Source organism: Phascolarctos cinereus, unplaced genomic scaffold, assembly GCF_003287225.1.
Source record: "Phascolarctos cinereus isolate Bilbo 61053 unplaced genomic scaffold, phaCin_HiC Scaffold_4;HRSCAF=312, whole genome shotgun sequence".
NCBI lineage: Eukaryota > Metazoa > Chordata > Mammalia > Diprotodontia > Phascolarctidae > Phascolarctos > Phascolarctos cinereus.
In genome coordinates this window covers 682,875,070-682,893,437 of record NW_027555847.1, presented here as the reverse complement: position 1 = coordinate 682,893,437, position 18,368 = coordinate 682,875,070, and the positions used below count along the sequence as shown (strand labels likewise).

General features: G+C 48.1%; 1 protein-coding gene across 1 annotated transcript in view; it reads left to right on the top strand.

The window, feature by feature from the left end:
- Positions 1-17,714, top strand: part of MYO1F (myosin IF) — a 45,826-nt gene extending 28,112 nt beyond the window's left edge. Inside the window, 17 exon segments of the mRNA XM_020978189.2 lie at positions 646-732; positions 1,370-1,537; positions 3,350-3,435; positions 3,904-3,985; positions 5,246-5,352; positions 5,606-5,704; positions 5,977-6,121; positions 7,138-7,252; positions 7,355-7,524; positions 8,088-8,233; positions 9,391-9,519; positions 9,521-9,535; positions 10,369-10,517; positions 10,753-10,830; positions 15,484-15,688; positions 15,963-16,132; positions 16,953-17,714. Coding sequence (XP_020833848.1) covers positions 646-732; positions 1,370-1,537; positions 3,350-3,435; positions 3,904-3,985; positions 5,246-5,352; positions 5,606-5,704; positions 5,977-6,121; positions 7,138-7,252; positions 7,355-7,524; positions 8,088-8,233; positions 9,391-9,519; positions 9,521-9,535; positions 10,369-10,517; positions 10,753-10,830; positions 15,484-15,688; positions 15,963-16,132; positions 16,953-17,029 — 2,028 coding nt within the window. The 3' untranslated portion in view covers positions 17,030-17,714.
- The last annotated feature ends 654 nt before the right edge of the window (positions 17,715-18,368 follow it).

Here is an 18,368-nt window from a genome sequence, read left to right as displayed (position 1 = left end):
GGAGATAGAGTATTGCATATGGGCAACAGGAAGCAGCCAGGTTTGCAGCCAGGTTTAACTGGATCACAGTGCTCTGCTAGAAGAGTAGTGTTGGGGGGCATGGTTTCTGCTCAGTATACTCTCCAAGGGATTTCAAAGCCCTTCCAGGCTTCGCCTGGCCCTCCAGCCCTGACTATGCACACAGACACCCAGGCTCTGCTATTCAGCTTTGACTTTCCCTGGGCAAAATACAGACAGAGCATTTATTAAGTGCTTACTGTGTGTGCCAGGTGCTATTCTTAGCCATGGTGATACAGATACAAGCAGGTAAGGCAATCCCTACCCTCAAGAAACTTACTTCCTAATGGGAAGCAGAGAGAGACCATATATAAAGAAGTGCTGGGAAGGAGTGGGGAGGTACTTGCAATGGATGGTGGCTGGGAAGTGAGGTAGAGGGAGACCTGAGTCTGGGCAGGATAAGATGAAAGCTCCCCTATCAAAGCCCCAGGTGCTCCCTGGGATGGAGGAAAGGAGACAGGGTTTAGAGCAGGTCAAAGGAACCCTGGGCTCCTTGCCTAGAATGGGGGGGTGTCTCTCTAGCCACTGTCTCCCTTCAGTTCCCCCCTATTTACCCACTACTTATTGTCTTGTTCTGCCCCTCCGCAGGAGGAGTATGTTCAGGAAGGCATCAAATGGAGCCCCATTCAGTACTTCAACAACAAGATTGTGTGTGACCTCATTGAAAACAAACTGGTGAGCCCAGGATCTGGGTGATGCGAGTGGGGAGCAGGGCATGCTGGATAAAGGGCCTATGAGAAAGGGCTGGGGTGGAGGAGGTGAATTTCTTCCCAGACGATACTATGGATGTCCACCACCAGGAAGGGGAGCTTTGAGTATGTACTGTTCCCAACTCCATTGTGACTCCCAACCAAGCAGTCTTGGTCAAGGACAAAGCCACCAGTGATCATAGCCTGTGATCACAAGAGCAGTCAGTGGTCACAAAGGAGGTCAGTGGTCAGTGCTGACATAGGTGAAGATCTAATACAATCTAATTCAATGAAGATCTAAAGATCCCTGGTTTAGATCCCAGGATTTGGGCAGGAGTCAGGACAGGGAGTATGATGGGGAGTATGCTGGATTTTGAGTAGAAGTGGATTCAGATCCCAATTCTGCCACTGTCTATGTGACCCAGGGCAAACCACTCTCTCTGGGACTCAGTTTCCTTTCCCAAAAATGAGGGCTTCAGATTAGATGACCTATAAGGATCCTTCCAGTTCTAAATAGCCCACCAGCCCCTGGTCCTTGGGATGACCGTGCCAAGGGATGCCTATGGGATGGGGAGGGAATACTGGGCACCATGCTCAGGTCTGAGCCTTTTCTCTGGCCCCAGAATCCTCCAGGCATCATGAGTGTACTGGATGATGTGTGTGCCACAATGCACGCCACGGGTGATGGGGCTGACCAGACCCTGCTACAGAAGCTACAGGGGGCCGTGGGCTGCCACGAGCACTTTAACAGCTGGAACTCAGGCTTCGTCATCCACCACTATGCGGGCAAGGTACGGTCTAGCCCCACCTTCATCATCCCTGGGATTCCCCCAGCTTCTACCAGTTGAACCATTCCACATACCTGAGCTACCCCACCTCCACCCCTCCCCATTTCTGATACAAAGTAAGCCCTTTAGAACAGAGAAATTTTGTTGCTTTGTCTAGACCTCCCCAGTGCCCAGCACATGGCTTTGTGCTCAGGGATAGGCGCTCAACCTGTGAATTTCTTGATCTAAGGAAACTCTGGATTCAGAAATTCCCTTTACTAAATCAGGGCAGCCCCTGCTCTGCTTAATACATGTTCATTGGTTGATTGGTTGATTGACAGTTTGCCGGAGCACTGAGAGACCTGCCCAGGGGCCCCACAGCCGGCACATGTAAGAGTTAGGCCTTGCAGCTAGGTGGCACAGTGGATGGAGCTCTGGCCTTGGAGTCAGGAGGACCTGAGTTCAGATCTGCCCTCAGACACCTGACACTAGCTGTGTGACTCTGGGCAAGTCACTTAACCCCTTTGCCTCACCAAAACAAACAAGCAAACAAAAAATATGTAGCTGTTTAAAAAAAAAAAAAGTTGGGCCTTGAAAGCAAATCTTTCTCTCTAAACTATACTAAGGACAGAGATATGATGTCACTGATGGAGAGGAGTCCCGGAGAAGCACTTCTCTCAATAAGGATTGTCACCTTCTCTGCCTTAGACAGTCACCTCCAGTGCTGAGAAGTTTACTGGCTTGCTTGCCTAGAGCCCCATTGCCAGTATGCCTAAGACATAGGACTCGAACCCAGTTCTTCTTGGCTCTGAGACCAGGTCTCTAGTTGCTGTATCGATAACGTCTCCTTCTTCTAAGTAAATGCTTAATATATATCTGGTAAGGGGGCAGCTAGGTGGCGCAGTGGATAGAGTACCGACCCTGGAGTCAGGAGGACCTGAGTTCAAATCCGGCCTCAGACACATAACACTCACTAGCTGTGTGACTCTGGGTGAGTCACTTAACCCCATTGCCTAGACAAAATAAATAAATAAATATTTGGTAAATCAAATTCATTTCAATTGGATCATGCCCTTCATCCCACTGCCCCTGCCCAGCCACCACCTGTCCCTCCAGGCCTACCATCCCCAGCAGGGCATAGCAGGAAGAACAGTTGCATTTGGAGTCAGAGAGGACCCCCAATTTAAGTTCCAGATAGCTACTTAGCACCCGTGTGACACAAGGCAAGTCAGTTCCCCTATGTGGACCTCAGTTTGCTCATCTGTAAAATGGGCTCCGAGGGCCATCATGAGGAAAGTGTACTCTGTGGTTCTACATAAGCTTGTTCTATTATTTTGAGAGAGGCAGGCTGGTGTGCCTGAAGGTTGGACTCAGAGTCAAAAGGCCAGGCTGACGCTCACCAGCTATTGTAACCCTGGCTTAATACTTCCTTTGTCTAGTCTGGGTCTCAACTTCTTCTTTCATAAAATAGGGGAAATAGGAATTACCCCATCACTTCTCTCACGGGGCTGTGAGGGAACTGCTTTGTAAGCCATAGAAGGCTAGAGAGATGGGGGGATAAAGAGCTTCCTGGCCTAGGGACACCATGTGCTCTCCAAGCTTTGTTTCCCTGCCCCAGCCTTGGGGCCACATCAAGGTGACCCCTAGGCCCCCAGGGACCTATCTCTTCACCGGAAACTCCTCATGTTCTGGGAATCCAGAGGCCTCAGAGCCTCTCCTACTGCCTTCCCCCTTCTCTAGGATTCCAGCAACCCTAATCCCCAACTTCACCTGTGCCAGGGATCCCCAGGGCTCCCCTCCTTGCTCAGGGCCTCCCCCTACCTCTTCCTCGCTCAGGTCTCTTATGATGTCAGTGGTTTCTGTGAACGAAACAGAGACGTGCTCTTCTCAGACCTCATCGAGCTTATGCAGAGCAGCGAACAGTGAGTGGAAGCTGTGGGCACCAGGAGATGAGACAGCCTGAGAACCTAGGGGGCAGGCAGAGTGCTGGAACAGGCTGAAGACTGAGGCCAGTGCAGGGTGGCAGGCAAGGACAAGAAACTGGGAAAAGGTTGAGGCCTTGGGAGTAGAGGGCAGGGGAATAGGGACAGGCTGAAAGACAGGTGGGGTGGGGGGAGTCAGGAAGGGACAGGGAGCTAGGGAAAGGATGTCCGGCCCTTTCTTGCAGTCGTAGAAACTCAAAACTCGAATAAGGCTTAGAAATCATCTCATTCAACTCACACGCTTACCAGAGGAGAAAACCTAAGCCCAGAGCAGGTAGAGGATTTACCCAAGGTTCCACAAATGAGTCAGGGGAGGAGTGGGAACCCCTGGAAGCAGAAGGGCCGGACAGAGTTGGGAGGGAATAGTGTTGCACACTGCCCAAAGCCCACTTGAGTGTACCCCCACAGTGCCTTCATTCAAATGCTCTTCCCTGAGAGGCTGGACTCAGAGAAGAAGGGCCGGCCCAGCACTGCAGGCTCCAAGATCAAGGTAAGAACCCAGGGCTCCCCATCTCTCATCTCGTCAATGTCTCTCCCCCAATCTAATATCTCCATCTTCCTTTCCACAAATCTAGCTTTCTCTCCTCATGTTGGCCATGATCTCCCACCAGCCATGGCTGGAGTCACTCATCCTCACCAAAGTAGCCGGCTCCCAATTGTCCCAGATAATGGTAGCAGCAGTAATTCACATTCAGTAATAATGGTGATAGCAATAGCAACATTCTTAAAATCCTTTAACGTTTGCAAAGCTCAGGTTTATTACTAGCATTATTCTTTCTAACTTGCACCAGATGGCCCTGAGGTCTCTTCCAACCCAAGGTTCTGTCATCCCCGTACTGGTTACATGGGCCAGCTGAGATGCCCAAGTATCCCCAGGTGTTTCTACCCCTGGCTTTGGAATGTTGTCATTACTACCCCAGACATTTCTGCCTAGGATGATTTCATCCCTGGCCTAATTTGGGGGCCTGGAACTTAATATGCTCCTTAGCTTGACTGTCCTCTGCCCTGGTATGCCTCCAGCTTCTCTAGATTTTCACCTAAGGCTAGCCAAACCCAGCCATGCACAGGGGTTAACACCATGGCAGAAAGGAACCAAGTGAAAGTTCATCTTCTCTGTAGCCAGAGCTAATGCCCAGAAGGCAATGTATTTGCTCTTCCCCATTACTGAGCCTCAAGCTACCCCCTTCGTAATCTCCACAGGGGTATGTCCCCTTCCCTATGTGACCTTAGGGTGGGGTTTTAGTCCCCACCCCCTTTAGTGGGCTCTGTCCTTGTCTGTACTGGGGCAGTGAGCCCTCTGTACTTGTCAGTCTATGAGATAAGGTCAGGGCTGAGCACTGGTATTCAGTGGGAATTTGCCTCCTGTGTCCCTGGGAGGGACCTTCTGCATATAGAAGACATGGAGGGTATTTCCTCACCCTTCCACTTTGTATGTCTGTCTTTCCCATGCACTGTGTCGCCCTGCTACGTCTCTGTCTCTTCCCCACGTCAAATCAAGAACCATATATTAAGTGTTTACTCTATGCTAGGCACTGTGCTAAATGCTGAGACTATAGATACAAGCAGAAGGAAAGACAGTCCCTGCCCTCAGGAGGCTTAGATTCTAATGGAGGAAGATAATACACCATGTCTTGTCTCCTTCCCTCTCTACTTACTGGGGCTGTATCAGCATGTGATATGGGTGCCCATGGAGGGAAGGTATGAAGTAGACCCTAGGTCTAGTTTCTCACCTCCATCTCTGTCCTTTCAGAGGCAGGCCAATGACCTAGTGGACACTTTGAAGAAGTGTACACCCCACTACATCCGATGCATTAAGCCCAATGAGACCAAGAGGCCCCATGACTGGGAGGAAAGCAGGTGAGTGGCCCACCATACCAGCTGCCCTTGCCAGAATTACCATCATCTTCACTAATCTCTTGACCCTCAGTGACCTCTGGTGTACTGACCTCCTCATCCCCTTAACTCCCTGCCTCGGTGATTAGGTTTCTTACGCTAATCTCCCACCCCTCATTGATCCCCTGACCATTTCCCTAAGGCCCTGCTTTCCCCAAGCTGAGCCACACTGAGCTATTCTATATACTGACTTCTCCTGATTCTTGATGGACACCAGGGTGAAGCATCAGGTGGAGTATCTGGGTCTGAAAGAAAACATCCGTGTGCGTCGTGCTGGTTTTGCATACCGCCGCGTTTTCTCAAAGTTCCTGCAGAGGTGAGGGGCTGTCCCTAACCCCTGTTCCTAGTGTTTAACCCACAGTGATGTCTTCACAGGTTTTTCACTCATTTATTTATTACATGGTACTGTGGATGTCCCATACCCTACAGCCCGTGGTCCACTGTGCCCCGCCTCCTGGTACAAGGATAGGCATGCCTCAGATGGAGTGGGGAGTGGGGAATAGGGTAAGACTGGGGCTCACCAGGCCAGAAGTAGAATCCGCCCCTCAAGCCCAGTGCCCAGCCCAGCCTTCATACCCACACCACCAGGTATGCCATCCTGACTCCGGAGACATGGCCACGGTGGCGCGGTGATGAACGTCAGGGGGTGCAGCACCTGCTCCGATCTGTCAACATGGACCCTGACCAGTACCAAATGGGACGCTCCAAGGTCTTCATCAAGAACCCGGAGTCGGTAAGTGTGTGAGTACGGTAAGTGTATCTCAGCCCTTGGCTCAATACTTGGACCATAATGTGCCCTCCACGAATGCTCGTTGACTCGCATGAGTGGTGGTTGTGTGCACGGGACCTGCAGGTATGTGTGAACTGTGTGATATGTGTGATCCATGTCAGTCAGCCAATCAATAAACACTCATAAAGGGACCACTATGTGCCAGGAACTGTGAGGGATACGAAAAGAGGCAAAGGGCAGTCCCTACCCCAAGAGGAGCTCATAGTCCAACGAATATATGAGCACTTGTAACCCATGTGCAGTCACATACATGAGCAATCCACATAGTTCATGTTTGTAATCATACATGACCGTGTGTCTCCATGCATATACACAGAGCTTGGGTGATCCATGTATAACCCATGTGTGTGGCTTGAATGTGATAATAATAATAAACATCTTGTTTAGTCATTTCAGTCCTGTCTGACTCTTTGTAACCCCATTTGGGGTTTTCTTGGGAAAGATACTGGAATGGTTTGCCATTTCCTTCTTCAGCTCATTTTGTAGATGAGGAAACCAAGGTAATCAGGGTTAAGTGACTTGTCCAGGGTCACACAGCTAATACGTGTCTGAGGTTGGATTTGAACTCAGGTCTTCCTAACTCCAGGGCCAGCACTCCATCCACTGTACCACCTAGCTGCCCAGGATCTCCTATTTACTATACAGGAGCTTTAAACAACTAAGCCACAGAGACACCTTTAAGATTTGCAAAGCGCTTTTATATATTGTCTCATTTGATCATTTTGGGGATGAAGTAGGGGGCACAGCAGGCTTGGGAACAGGAAGAAAGGGGAGGGTGGCTGTGTTTGAGGATGGGGGAGGAATAGGATGGTTCAAAGCAGGAAGTGGGGGATCCCAGCTTGGATCCCCTGCCTGCTGGGGAGAGGCAGCCTTGGGCCCATCCTGGGTGGGTGAGAAGTTATGGGTTGGGGCTGCTGCTGGCCCATCTCCCTCAGGCCCTCGCCCTCTCTTTCCCCAAGCTCTTTCTGCTGGAAGAAATGCGAGAACGCAAGTTTGATGGCTTTGCCCGCACCATCCAGAAAGCCTGGAGGCGCTACGTGGCCGTGAGAAGATATGAGCAGATGCGGGAGGAGGGTGAGCCATGGGAGAAGTGGGGACGGACAGGGACAGACACTCACTGGATGGGGGAATTGAGGGCCCCGAGCCTTAAGATCTTGCATCCTGGGCCCCCCACAGCCTCCAACATCTTGTTAAACAAGAAAGAAAGGAGAAGGAACAGTATCAACAGAAACTTTGTGGGAGACTACCTGGGGCTGGAGTCCAGGCCTGAGCTTCGCCAGTTCCTGACCAAGCGTGAGCGTGTAGACTTTGCAGACTCCATCACCAAATATGACCGGCGCTTCAAGGTGAGGATGGCCCTGCTCAAGCCCTGGGCCAGACCAGGGAAGGGAACACCTAGATCAATCCCAAAATACAAGTACTTGCCACCAAATCCAGGTGGACTCACTGGGTCCTGGCCCCTGCCACCCAGACAGTCCCTGACACTGCCCTTCCCCCTTCCAAGGCCAGCTAGAGGCCTCTACTCAGTTCCCAACATCCCTATAGACTCAGGTATCTCACTAATACCCCCCATTCCTTCTAGTTCCTCTGCTTAGATTCCCCCAGTACAGAAGGCCCGAGCTTGAATTCCAGACCATTTATGGCCTCTGTGACTTCGGGGGAGTCACTTGATCTCAATGGGACTCAGTTTCCTTTTCTGTAAGATAAGAGTATTTGACTCAATGACCTCTAAAGCTCCTTCACGCTCTGGATCTATGAGCCTATGAGCTTCTAACCCCTGCTCCCCCCAGGCCCAGAGGCCCCCATAATGATAATAAGAGCTCACATTTATACAGGACTTTTTCAAAGAATTACAAAGCACCTTTCCTCTTCCCTCTCAGTCCAGTGCAATGCCTGTTCTTCCCTACAGCCCATCAAGCGAGACCTAATTCTGACTCCTAAGTATGTGTATGTGATCGGGAGGGAGAAGGTAAAGAAGGGTCCCGAGAAGGGACAGATTCAAGAGGTATTGAAGAAGAAAATAGAAATCCAGGCCCTCCGGGGGGTCTCCCTCAGGTGAGCTCAGCTGTTCAGAGACCCATCCATTCATCATCCATTTGCCTACATCTCTTACCTACCCTTTTCCTACTGCCTGGGCCCTTTCTGCAGCCCAGGGATAAGTACTTCAGCAAGGAGAAGACTGGCTAGGCCTCGAGGGCACAATGGATAGAGCACTGGGCCTGGTGTTAGGAAAACCCGAGTTCAAATCTGTCCTCAGGCACTTACTAGCTGAACAACCTTGTGTAAGTCACTTTAACCATTGTCTGCCTCAGTTTCCTCAATTGTAAAATGGAGGTAGTAATAGCACCCACCTCACATGATTGTTGTGAAGATCAGATGAGATAATATTTGTAAAGCACTTAGCAGTAGGCATGCCTATATAATAGTCTTCCTTCCCACCCATTAAGCTGACCGTTTAATGAGATTAATCTAATCCCCACCCATGGATCACTGTCTATTTTGTATTGACCTATCTATGGCTATGTTGTCTCTCCTGATAGAATGTGAGCTCTTTGAGGGTGAGAAATGTTTCACTTTTGTCTACATCCTTAGCACCTAGTCTAATGCCTGGCTTGTTGTAGGCACTTAACAAATGTTGGTGATGATTGATTGATTCCCTGGCCTAGGAAATATTCACTCAGGCCCCTCTCAAATTTACAATACAACACAGGCTCGAGAGTAATAATAATAATAATAATAATAATAATAATAAATGCTGCCTCTGATAGCAGAGACAGCCTCCTCACTGAGGTCTTCAAGCAAAATGGATCCACCTTTTGTCAAGTCTTTTGCAGAGAGGATTATTGGTAAAGTCTGGTTTGGACTAAAATGGCTTCTGCTGCCAATATAATAGCAAGAAGAAGAATAGCTCCCATTGAAGGTTTACACAAAGCTTTCCTCATAGCCACCCAGAGAGGGAGGCAGTGGAAGTGTTATTAGCCTCAAGGCAAAAAGGAGTCCCTGAGAAGGTCACACAGCTGGGACATGTTGGAATGAGGTTTAGATGCAGGGTCCTGAATCAGCCTAGCACTGCTTGGACCATTCCACACTGAAGCGAATGTCCAGTTGCAGCCACTGGGAAGACAGGAGTCCTTTCTGCACGTGTCACGGCTGAATGCCGCCCTGTGACCTTCCCATAGCCCTCACTCCCTTGTCTTTGTGTCTCCTTCCAGCACCAGGCAGGATGATTTCTTCATCCTCCATGAAGTCGGGGCAGACAGCTTCCTGGAGAGTGTTTTCAAAACAGAGCTCATCAGTCTCCTGTGCAAGCGTTTCCAAGAGCTCACTCACAATGCCATGACCCACCTTCAATGACACGTAGGGAGGAGTGGGGTGGGGTAGGGTGGGGCAGTTGGAGCTGGCTCTGGGACCCAGGCTGGACCACTAAAGACAACCCTGTCCAATCCCCTTTGCCAGTTAGGGTTTGGTGTAACGGGTGGGACTTGGAGCTGGAAGGACCCAGGTTCAAATCTGCCTCAGATACTTACTACCTTGAGTAAATCACTTAAGCTCTTTATGCCTTAGTTTCCTCATCTACAAAATGGGAGTGGGGGGTTAAACTTGATGACTTCTACTGTCCCTTCTAGCATTAAATCTATGAAAATAGTAATGTTTCTCCCTTTATCACTTTATCTGAGCCCTACTATATTTTATAAGCCATCATTACCCATCCCTGAATTAGCAATGAGGACAGTCATTTCCAAGAAAAATGACTTTTACAAGATCATTCTGTGTCTACATGGTACAGCAGATAAAGTGCTGGGCCTGGAATCAGGAAGACCTGAGTTCAAATCTAGCCTCAGAGACGTGTCACCAACTTGTGCGACCCTGGGCAAATCACTTAATTTCTGTTTGTCTCAGTTTCTTCAACTGTAAATTGGGCATAATAATAGCATCAACTTCCCAATATTGTTGTGAGGATCAAATGAGAAGATACTTGTGAAGGGCTAAGCACAGTGCATGGCACATAGTAGGCACTTAACAAACGCTTATTCTCTCCCCCCTTCCCTTCCCTACCTCTTGGGTCTCTGAAGGTGGCAAAGGAGCCCAGCTTAGGGGATAGGAAGAGTGGAGGAGGATGGGGGAGGTAAAACAAATAAGGCCAGGGGTCATCCAGGGCTCTCTACCTGACTCCTTCATCCCTCCATCAGACTACAGTTCCGGGTGAAGAAGGAAGGCTGGGGCGGAGGAGGATCCAGGACCATCACCTTCTCCCGAGGTCCAGGAGAGGTGGCCATGCTCAAAGCCAGTGGCAAGACTCTGATGGTCAGCATAACTGATGGACTTCCTAAGAACTCCAGTGAGTATCTGGGGGAAGCTAAGGTAGGGTGGGCTAAGCAGAGCATAGAGGTAAAGAGACACAGAGGGCAGGGCACGTGGAGAGTCTGGGAGAAAAGGGAGAGGGCCAGGAAGAGACACCCCAGTGAGGATCAGTGTCCTCAGGGTCTCAGCTGCTGCCTCCTCACAAGGAAGTCACGGGTAGGGGATAGAGCCCCCTGGGTCACTTTGTCTGAGTGTGCCCCTTTCCCTTGCAGAGCCAACGAAGAAAGGACCTCTACAGGGCCAGAGGAGGAGGCCAGCACCAGTCCGAGCAGCCCCAGCTCCCTCCAGAGGTGAGGACCCTGTAGCTTCCCTGTGCCATCCTTGGCAGGGTATCATCCAAACTACATCAGCCTCAGCTCCCTCCCTGTTGGGCATCTCTCTCTCTGGCTTAGCCCCAGCTTCCCCCCAGGATCTATCCTGCTGCTGCTGCCCCAACTCTTCGACCTCTCCCCTCACTCTGTCCTCAGAGACAAATAGAATCTCACAACGGGACTGAACCTTGGAGAACACTGAGTGCAGCCCTGTTATGCTACAGATGGGGAAACAGAAACTCAAGGAGAATTGGTGATCCATGGTCATATAGAGAGTTGGTGGCAGATCTGAAATTTGAACCCAAATCCCATGGTCTGGCCAATATACTTTAAGTCCAATGCTTTCATTTTACAAATGAGAAAACAGAGACCCAAAGGGGGTGGCTCCATAACCCTAGTGATACCTACCTGAGGTGACCTAGTGAATGGCAGAGCCAGAACTTGAACCTAGGTCCCCAGATTCCAAGGTCAGTGCTTTTTGCACCATGTTAGGCCTCCTTCTCTCACACAAAGAAATACTTTCTTCTAATTTTGACCTTGTAGACAAGTCCATGAGAGATAATAATAATAATAACAGTTCCCATTTCTATTGCATTCCAAGGCTTCCAGAATGCTTCCCTCACAACAACTTCATAAGCTAGGTAGTACAAATATAATCACTCCTATTTTCTAGATGGGGCAACTGAGGATTACAGATGTTAAGTGATTTGTCCAAGATCATTCAGCTGGTGTTAGATGAAACCAGGGTTTGAGCCCTCTTCTTTACTACACCAATAATAATAACTGGTCAGCACGGCCTAGTAGAGAGAGAGGACTGGCCTCAGAATCAGGAAGACCTAGGCCTCTGCCCATTATAGCTGGGAAACACCCCTGAGCAAGTAACCTAATTTCTCCATGAAACAGGCAACTTCCTGAGACCATACAGTGCAGATAATGTGCCTGAGTTTCTTATACCAATAAATCGCAGATTTGGACTGAAAAACTAAGCAACCAACTATCTCCTACTTCTAGAGCAGCTGAAGGTTTACAAAGGAAAACTTGATCTATTTTTCTTCCCAACATACCTATAACCTAGGCCAGAGGTGGGGAACCTGTGGCCTCAAGGCCACATGTGGCCCTCTAGGTCCTCAAGTGCTGCCCTTCACTTCATCTTTAGTTTGGATTCAGTCAAAGGGCCACACTTGAGGACCTAGAGGGCCACACGGCCTCAAGGCTGCAGCTTCCCCACCCCTGATAGGCAGTGTGAATATTTGTAAGATCCTTATTTTATAGATGAGGGAATGCCAACCTAGAGAGGTCAGGTGACCTGCCACAGCCAGTGCCTAAAGCAATTAGCACATACTAACACCAACTAGAAGAGGGCCCTGAAAAAGTTTCCTTGGAAGAGCTGGCCCCTAAGCTGAGCCTCTAAGAAAGGCAGTGAGATGGGCCAAGGAGATAGAGGCCATCTGCTGGGAGCACCTTCTCCCTACTCCATACTTCCAAATCTTTCAGCATCATTTCCATTCTCTCCTCTGTTAATGATAGAAATAATAATAATTCACCTTCAACTGAACATGTATTAAGTACCTACTGTGTGTAGAGCCTAATTAGAAAAAATGACACTGTCTTTGCCTTCAAATATCTTACACTCTAATTTTATCTTATTTTTGGACCACTCCTAAAATTTTAGTAGAATTAGGAATTCCCAGTGAAGAAATTCCCTCTAGCAATGCAGATCCATGCCCAATTTAGAGTTTTAGAAAGTTGCTTAAAGAAAGATGTTAAGTGATTTACCCAGGGTCACACAGTTAGTATGTGACAGAGATGGGACCCGAAGCGAGGTCGTCATGACTCCAAGGATGATCCCATGCTGGTTTGCTATTCTACATGTGCTCTCTATGAGCTGAAAGTCATGATCAAATATTTACACAGTTAAATATGATTATGATGAGGTCTAGAGGTTTAGGGGTGCTGGAACTCCAAAATCACAACACATGAGTCCTGCCTGTAAGAATTCAGCCCAATCCTCCTTTCAGCCAAAGACAAGGTTTATTAAAGATCCACCATATTGGCCAGACTCCTAAGGAATCTGAACACCTGTGAGCTATTGGCTAGATTTTAAGAATCTGAGCACCTTGATGGAGACATGATGGACCTTACATACAGAAAGACAGTGGGAGAGACCTAGCAGTGGCCAAGTAGTCTGCAGGGTAGTCTGTGAGGTAATAGAGCACCGGGGACCTGGACCTTGTGGCCAAGGGCAAATGGAGCCTAGCTAGGATTAAGGGTGGGAAGTGGCCAGGGGCCATAGGGAGGTAAGACAATGGAGGGCTAGGCTAGGATAAGGGTAACAGAGAATTGGGAGATTGGGCAAAGCCACAATGAAAGGCTAACTCCAGAGATCTAGCCATGTGGGAAAATCCAGGGTTTTTCCTTTTTGGGGTCCAGATCCCATCCTCATCAATACTAGGACATTCCCAGTGCCAGAATTTGTTGTTCTTGATCACATATATTTGGTACGAGGGCTTTGTTTTTTTTTTCCTTTTTCAAGTTGGAAAGAGGTGAGAGAGAAGATGGATTTCTGTTATTGAAAAAAAATTTAATGTTTAAAGTTTAATAACAGAGAGGCAATGATCAGGCAAAGGGGAGATCCTGGAAGTCAGTCATTCAGTCACCAAGCATTTATTAAGCTCCTTCTATGATAAAGGAACATTTGTTTTTTAAAAATAATATTTTATTGGGGCAGCTAGGTGGTGCAGTGGATAGAGCACCAGCCCTGAAGTCAGGAGGACCTGAGTTCAAATCCATTCTCAGACCAGACACTTGACACTAGCTGTGTGACATGTAGCCAAGTCACTTAATGCCAATTGCTTCACCAAAAAAATTATATATATATTTTCCCCAAGTACTTGTAATGGCAATTTTAACACCCACTTTTTAATTTGTTTTTGTTTTTTGGTGAGGAACATTTGTAAAGAGAGAATGTGTTTGTAGCTAGAGGTCTTAGAGAAGTTGTGGTCCCCAAGAATACATAAGGATTTCAACCAGAGGAGTATGTTTCAAGGATGGGAGATGGCCTGTGGGAAGACAGGATGAGATTGGGGAATAGTGAGCATTATGGTTTCGCTAGTGTGCTACATTAAATTGAAGTAAAATGAGATCAGGCCCAATAATTAGGTTGGAGCCAGAGTGCATGGATAGAAATATAAGCTCTCTGAGGGCAGAGAGCACTTGTCACTTTTGTTTTTTTTAATCCTCAGCACCTGGCACACTGCCAAGCACTCAGTAGGTGTTTAATAAATCCTTGTTGATTAATTGATTATAAAGCCCTTGAATGCCAGGTTGTTCTTAAGCTTATTAATTCGATGCAATTCATCAAGCACTTGTTACCCTCAAAGAATAAAAAAGGTTATATGTTGGACCATTCTGTTATTTATGCTAGAAGCAGCATGGAGCTGGTGAGGGTCTTGGAGCAAAGGGGGGATATAAACAGACTTGTGTCTCAGGAAGATCATTTTGGCTGTTGGGTGAAAGAACAGCGGAGAAGCTAGAAGACGGTTAGGAGATTCTTACAATGATCCAGACATGAAGGAATGGAAGCTTGGACTAGGAGTACTGTCTGTGTGAGTGGAATGGAAGAGACAAATATTAGCTATATTTCATTCTTTTCCCACAATCCCATATCCTCCAAGCCCATGTGTTCTACCCTGTAATCTATATGACTGATTTTTTTTATTCATTTATTTTTGTTCCATGCAATTTTCATTTATGACTTTTTGAAATATAGCTCTGAAAAACATGATCTTTTATTTATTTTTATTTTTTTTATTTTTTTTTTAATTTTTCTAGGCAATGGGGGTTAAGTGACTTGCCCAGAGTCACACAGCCAATGAGTGTTAAGTGTCTGAGGCCGGATTTGAACTCAGGTCCTCCTGAATCCAGGGCCGGTGCTCTATCCACTGCGCCACCTAGCTGCCCCAAAACATGGTCTTTTAAAAAGCCCACTGTGATTCAAATGGACTAAGCCTTTAGACCCAAATCACTCTGGCTTTCCTTAAATAGCCAACAACAGGTCCCAGCCCAAGTCTCTCCTGGCCATCGTTTGGGTTTTGATGGCTCAGAGTTGAGCATAATTGCTTTCTGTTCTGGCCAGGAACTGTAAGGGTCTTCCCTCCCAAGCTGATTCTTTTGTGATGGAACACGAGGCCTTCTTTAAGTCTCAATTCTTACCTAGCCTTAATCATTGAATGGACATGACCTTAGACTGAGAGGTAGAAAAGATCTTAATGTAGCAAAGCCAAGGTCACCCACTGCATCCCGGCCATCACCAGTTGTCTTAACTTTTGTCTGGACTTTGATGACTCTGGAGGAGAAGCCCTTAGATCCAATTCACTGGAAAGTCGAGCCCTCATGATGTCATTGGTCCTCTTCCAGAATGATGAACAACAATATGACTCACATCTTCTTCTATGTCTCAAGTTTCTGTCCTGTCATCCACGTCTTTGGAAGCTGTCTCACTTTCCCATGGTGCTGAACGTCCCTAAAATTTGTGTTTTGTGGCTTATAGTTCTGTTGATCATATCCAATGACCCTATGGTTTCCCACATTCCCATTCCTAAACCCTGCCCCTGTCTCCTTCTCATTTTGCAGGGCCAACTCAGAATAGGGCACCCTACACGGCCCGTGGTGGCCCCTTGCCCCTGCCGCAGATGTCAATGGGGAGTGGCCCAAGGTCACAGCGGGGACCTCCAGCTGCAGCACTGGGGAGTGGTGGGAGTAGCCGAAGGCCCCACAAGCGACCGCCCTCTGAGCACAACATGGAGTTCCTCAACGTGCCTGATCAGGGGATGGCCGGGTAGGTTCCAAGGTCACTCCCAAAGAGTGATATTTAAAAACATTTAAACATACTCCCTCACTCTATGTCTAGGGACTTCTGGGGATGGAAACTGGAAGGGATCAGAGGGACAGGGTGACCCCAGGCAACTCTCTGAGAGAAACACCCCCTTGCTGGTTCTCTTATGGTCCCATGGGTATGATCTATCTTCTTGGTGGGCCATCCCACTATCGACAGGAGTCCCTCCCCTATCTTGCTGCCTCCCACAAGCAGCCTGGCATTTATGCCCCCACAGGATGCAGCGAAAGCGAAGCATTGGGCAGCGGCCTGTGCCAGGTGTGGGACGACCCAAGCCTCAGCCCCGAATTCCAGGTCCACGTTGCCGTGCCCTTTATCAATATGTGGGCCAGGATGTGGATGAGTTGAGCTTCAATGTCAACGAGGTCATAGAGATCCTATTGGAGGGTATGTAGGCACTGGTAGGGACTGGTGGGTGTCTAGGTGGGCATCCATCCGCTTATTGGCTCCCATCCCATCACAGCTGTGAAGAGGGCTCTTGTTTCCATGGTACTGTTTCTCAGGGGGTAGACTCACACATCAGTAGTAACAGCCTTCAGGAATTTTACAGCTGGGAAGAGCCTTAGAGATCATCAACTTCTGCTCTGTGCTCCAGTGGAGGGAGCTTTGGCCTGGAGTTAGGAAGACCTGTGTTCAGTTCTAGCCTCAGATACTTACTAGCTGTGTGCCCCTGGGGCAAATGCGAGTGGACCTGGGATCACTTTCGGCATGGCCAACAGGATAAGTAGCATTCAAATAACACTTTAAGGTTTGCAAAGCACTTTACGATTCGATTCTCATTAGATCCTCACCACCAATCTGAGAGGTAGGTGTTGTTATTATCCCCATTTTACAGTTGAGGAAACTGAGGCAAACAGAGGTTAAAGCTCTGTCTGTCTCAGTTTCCTCAATTGCACCCACCTCACAGGGTTTTTTAGAGATCAAATGAGATACTACTTGTAAAACACTTACCACATTGTCTGGCACATAGCAAGTGCTTAATAAAATGTTCCCTTCCTTCCTACCTATTTCAACCCTCTCATTTTACAGACAGAGAAACTGAGGCAAAGAGAGGGAAAGAGACTTGACTAGAGTCACACAGCTTATCAGCAAATGAGTCAGAAAAGACACATGCACACAAATAGTCACGAGGCATGTATTCAAAGGGCTGGACTAAAGACTGGGCTAGGGACTCACTCTGACCTTTGTCTCTTCTTCTCCTTTGCAGATCCATCAGGCTGGTGGAAAGGCCGCCTGCATGGCCAGGAGGGCCTTTTCCCTGGAAACTATGTGGAAAAGATCTAAGACCCCAGGAAATTTGGGAGTCAGAATAACGGAATTCTTTCCAGCCCTTCGCATCTGCCTCATCCCTGCTCCAAACTTCCAGGGGAGCTGAGACCCCCATCGTGTCTCATCCCATCCCATGCACCTCTCAGAAGTCTGGCAGCTACGGGGGCAGCTCAAGGCCCCTGGCTTTTTCCATGAGGAGCTGGGTCCCTACCCCAGAAAACCCCTCCTCCCCTATTGATTCCTGCCCTCTTTCCCAGCCCTCCCCAGGAGGAGCCAAGTACCTCTCCTTCCTCAGGGAGAAGGAGTATGGCAGGTAGGATAGGCCTTTTCCCGACCAGACCCTAACAGGCTGAGACTTGGGAGCTGGGGGAGAGAAAAGAGAGACCAAGGACAAAGGACTGGACAGCCACTGCCTGGGCCTAAATCTGCCAAAGGAAAGACTCAGAAACAATGCCTCTACTAACAGACAGAACATGGTTTGGTGTCTTCCTTCACAGGTGATACAGCAGGTAGCCTGAAGTCAGGAGTTCAAAGCCTGCCTCAGATACTTCTTAGCTGTGTGACCCTGGACAAGTCATTTAACCTCTGTTTGCCTCAGTTGCCTCATCTGTAAAATGGGGATAATAACAATACCTACCTCCCAGATTGGTTGTGAGGATCTAATAAGAATCTAATTATAAAGTGCTTTGCAAACCTTAAAGTGCTATTTGAATTCTAATTATCCTGACGACAACACCAAATGTGATCCCAAGTCCCAGACTACCCACACTCCAGGCCATGGCAGAGGCCTTTGAGATCATCAAGCCCAAACTTCTCATGCTGCAGATGGGGGAATTGAGAACCAAAGAGGGGAAAGGACATGCCCAAGGTCATCTAGCACATCGGTGGCAGAGCCAGGATTTGAACTTGTTTCCCTTATCTTTAAACCCAGCACTCTTCCCATCCTACAACTCAGGAAGATACTGCCTTTATTTCCTTAGGGAAGTTCCTTCACTTTTGGGGGAATTTTTTTCCCATTTGAAGGGCATTGGACTTAGTGACCTATAAGATCCCTTCCAACTTTAAATCCTATGACCCTATGAAAGTCTATAGACCCTGAATTTCTATAGACCATTCAGGTTTACAAAGCATTTTCCTTCAAAGTTGGTAGCATAATAATAGTAGTCCATGGGGGACCTTCACCACAGAACTCTCATTTAGCTACACCAGGTTCTAGGTATTTTGGAGGTCAGGATCTTTGCTAAACCTTTGTTCCTGAGCCCCCACCAGCAGCACATATTACTTCTTACCAGTCTGCCCAATGATACAGTTAATAACAAAGGCATTAAATAGTAAATAAAGTGATAAAACATTG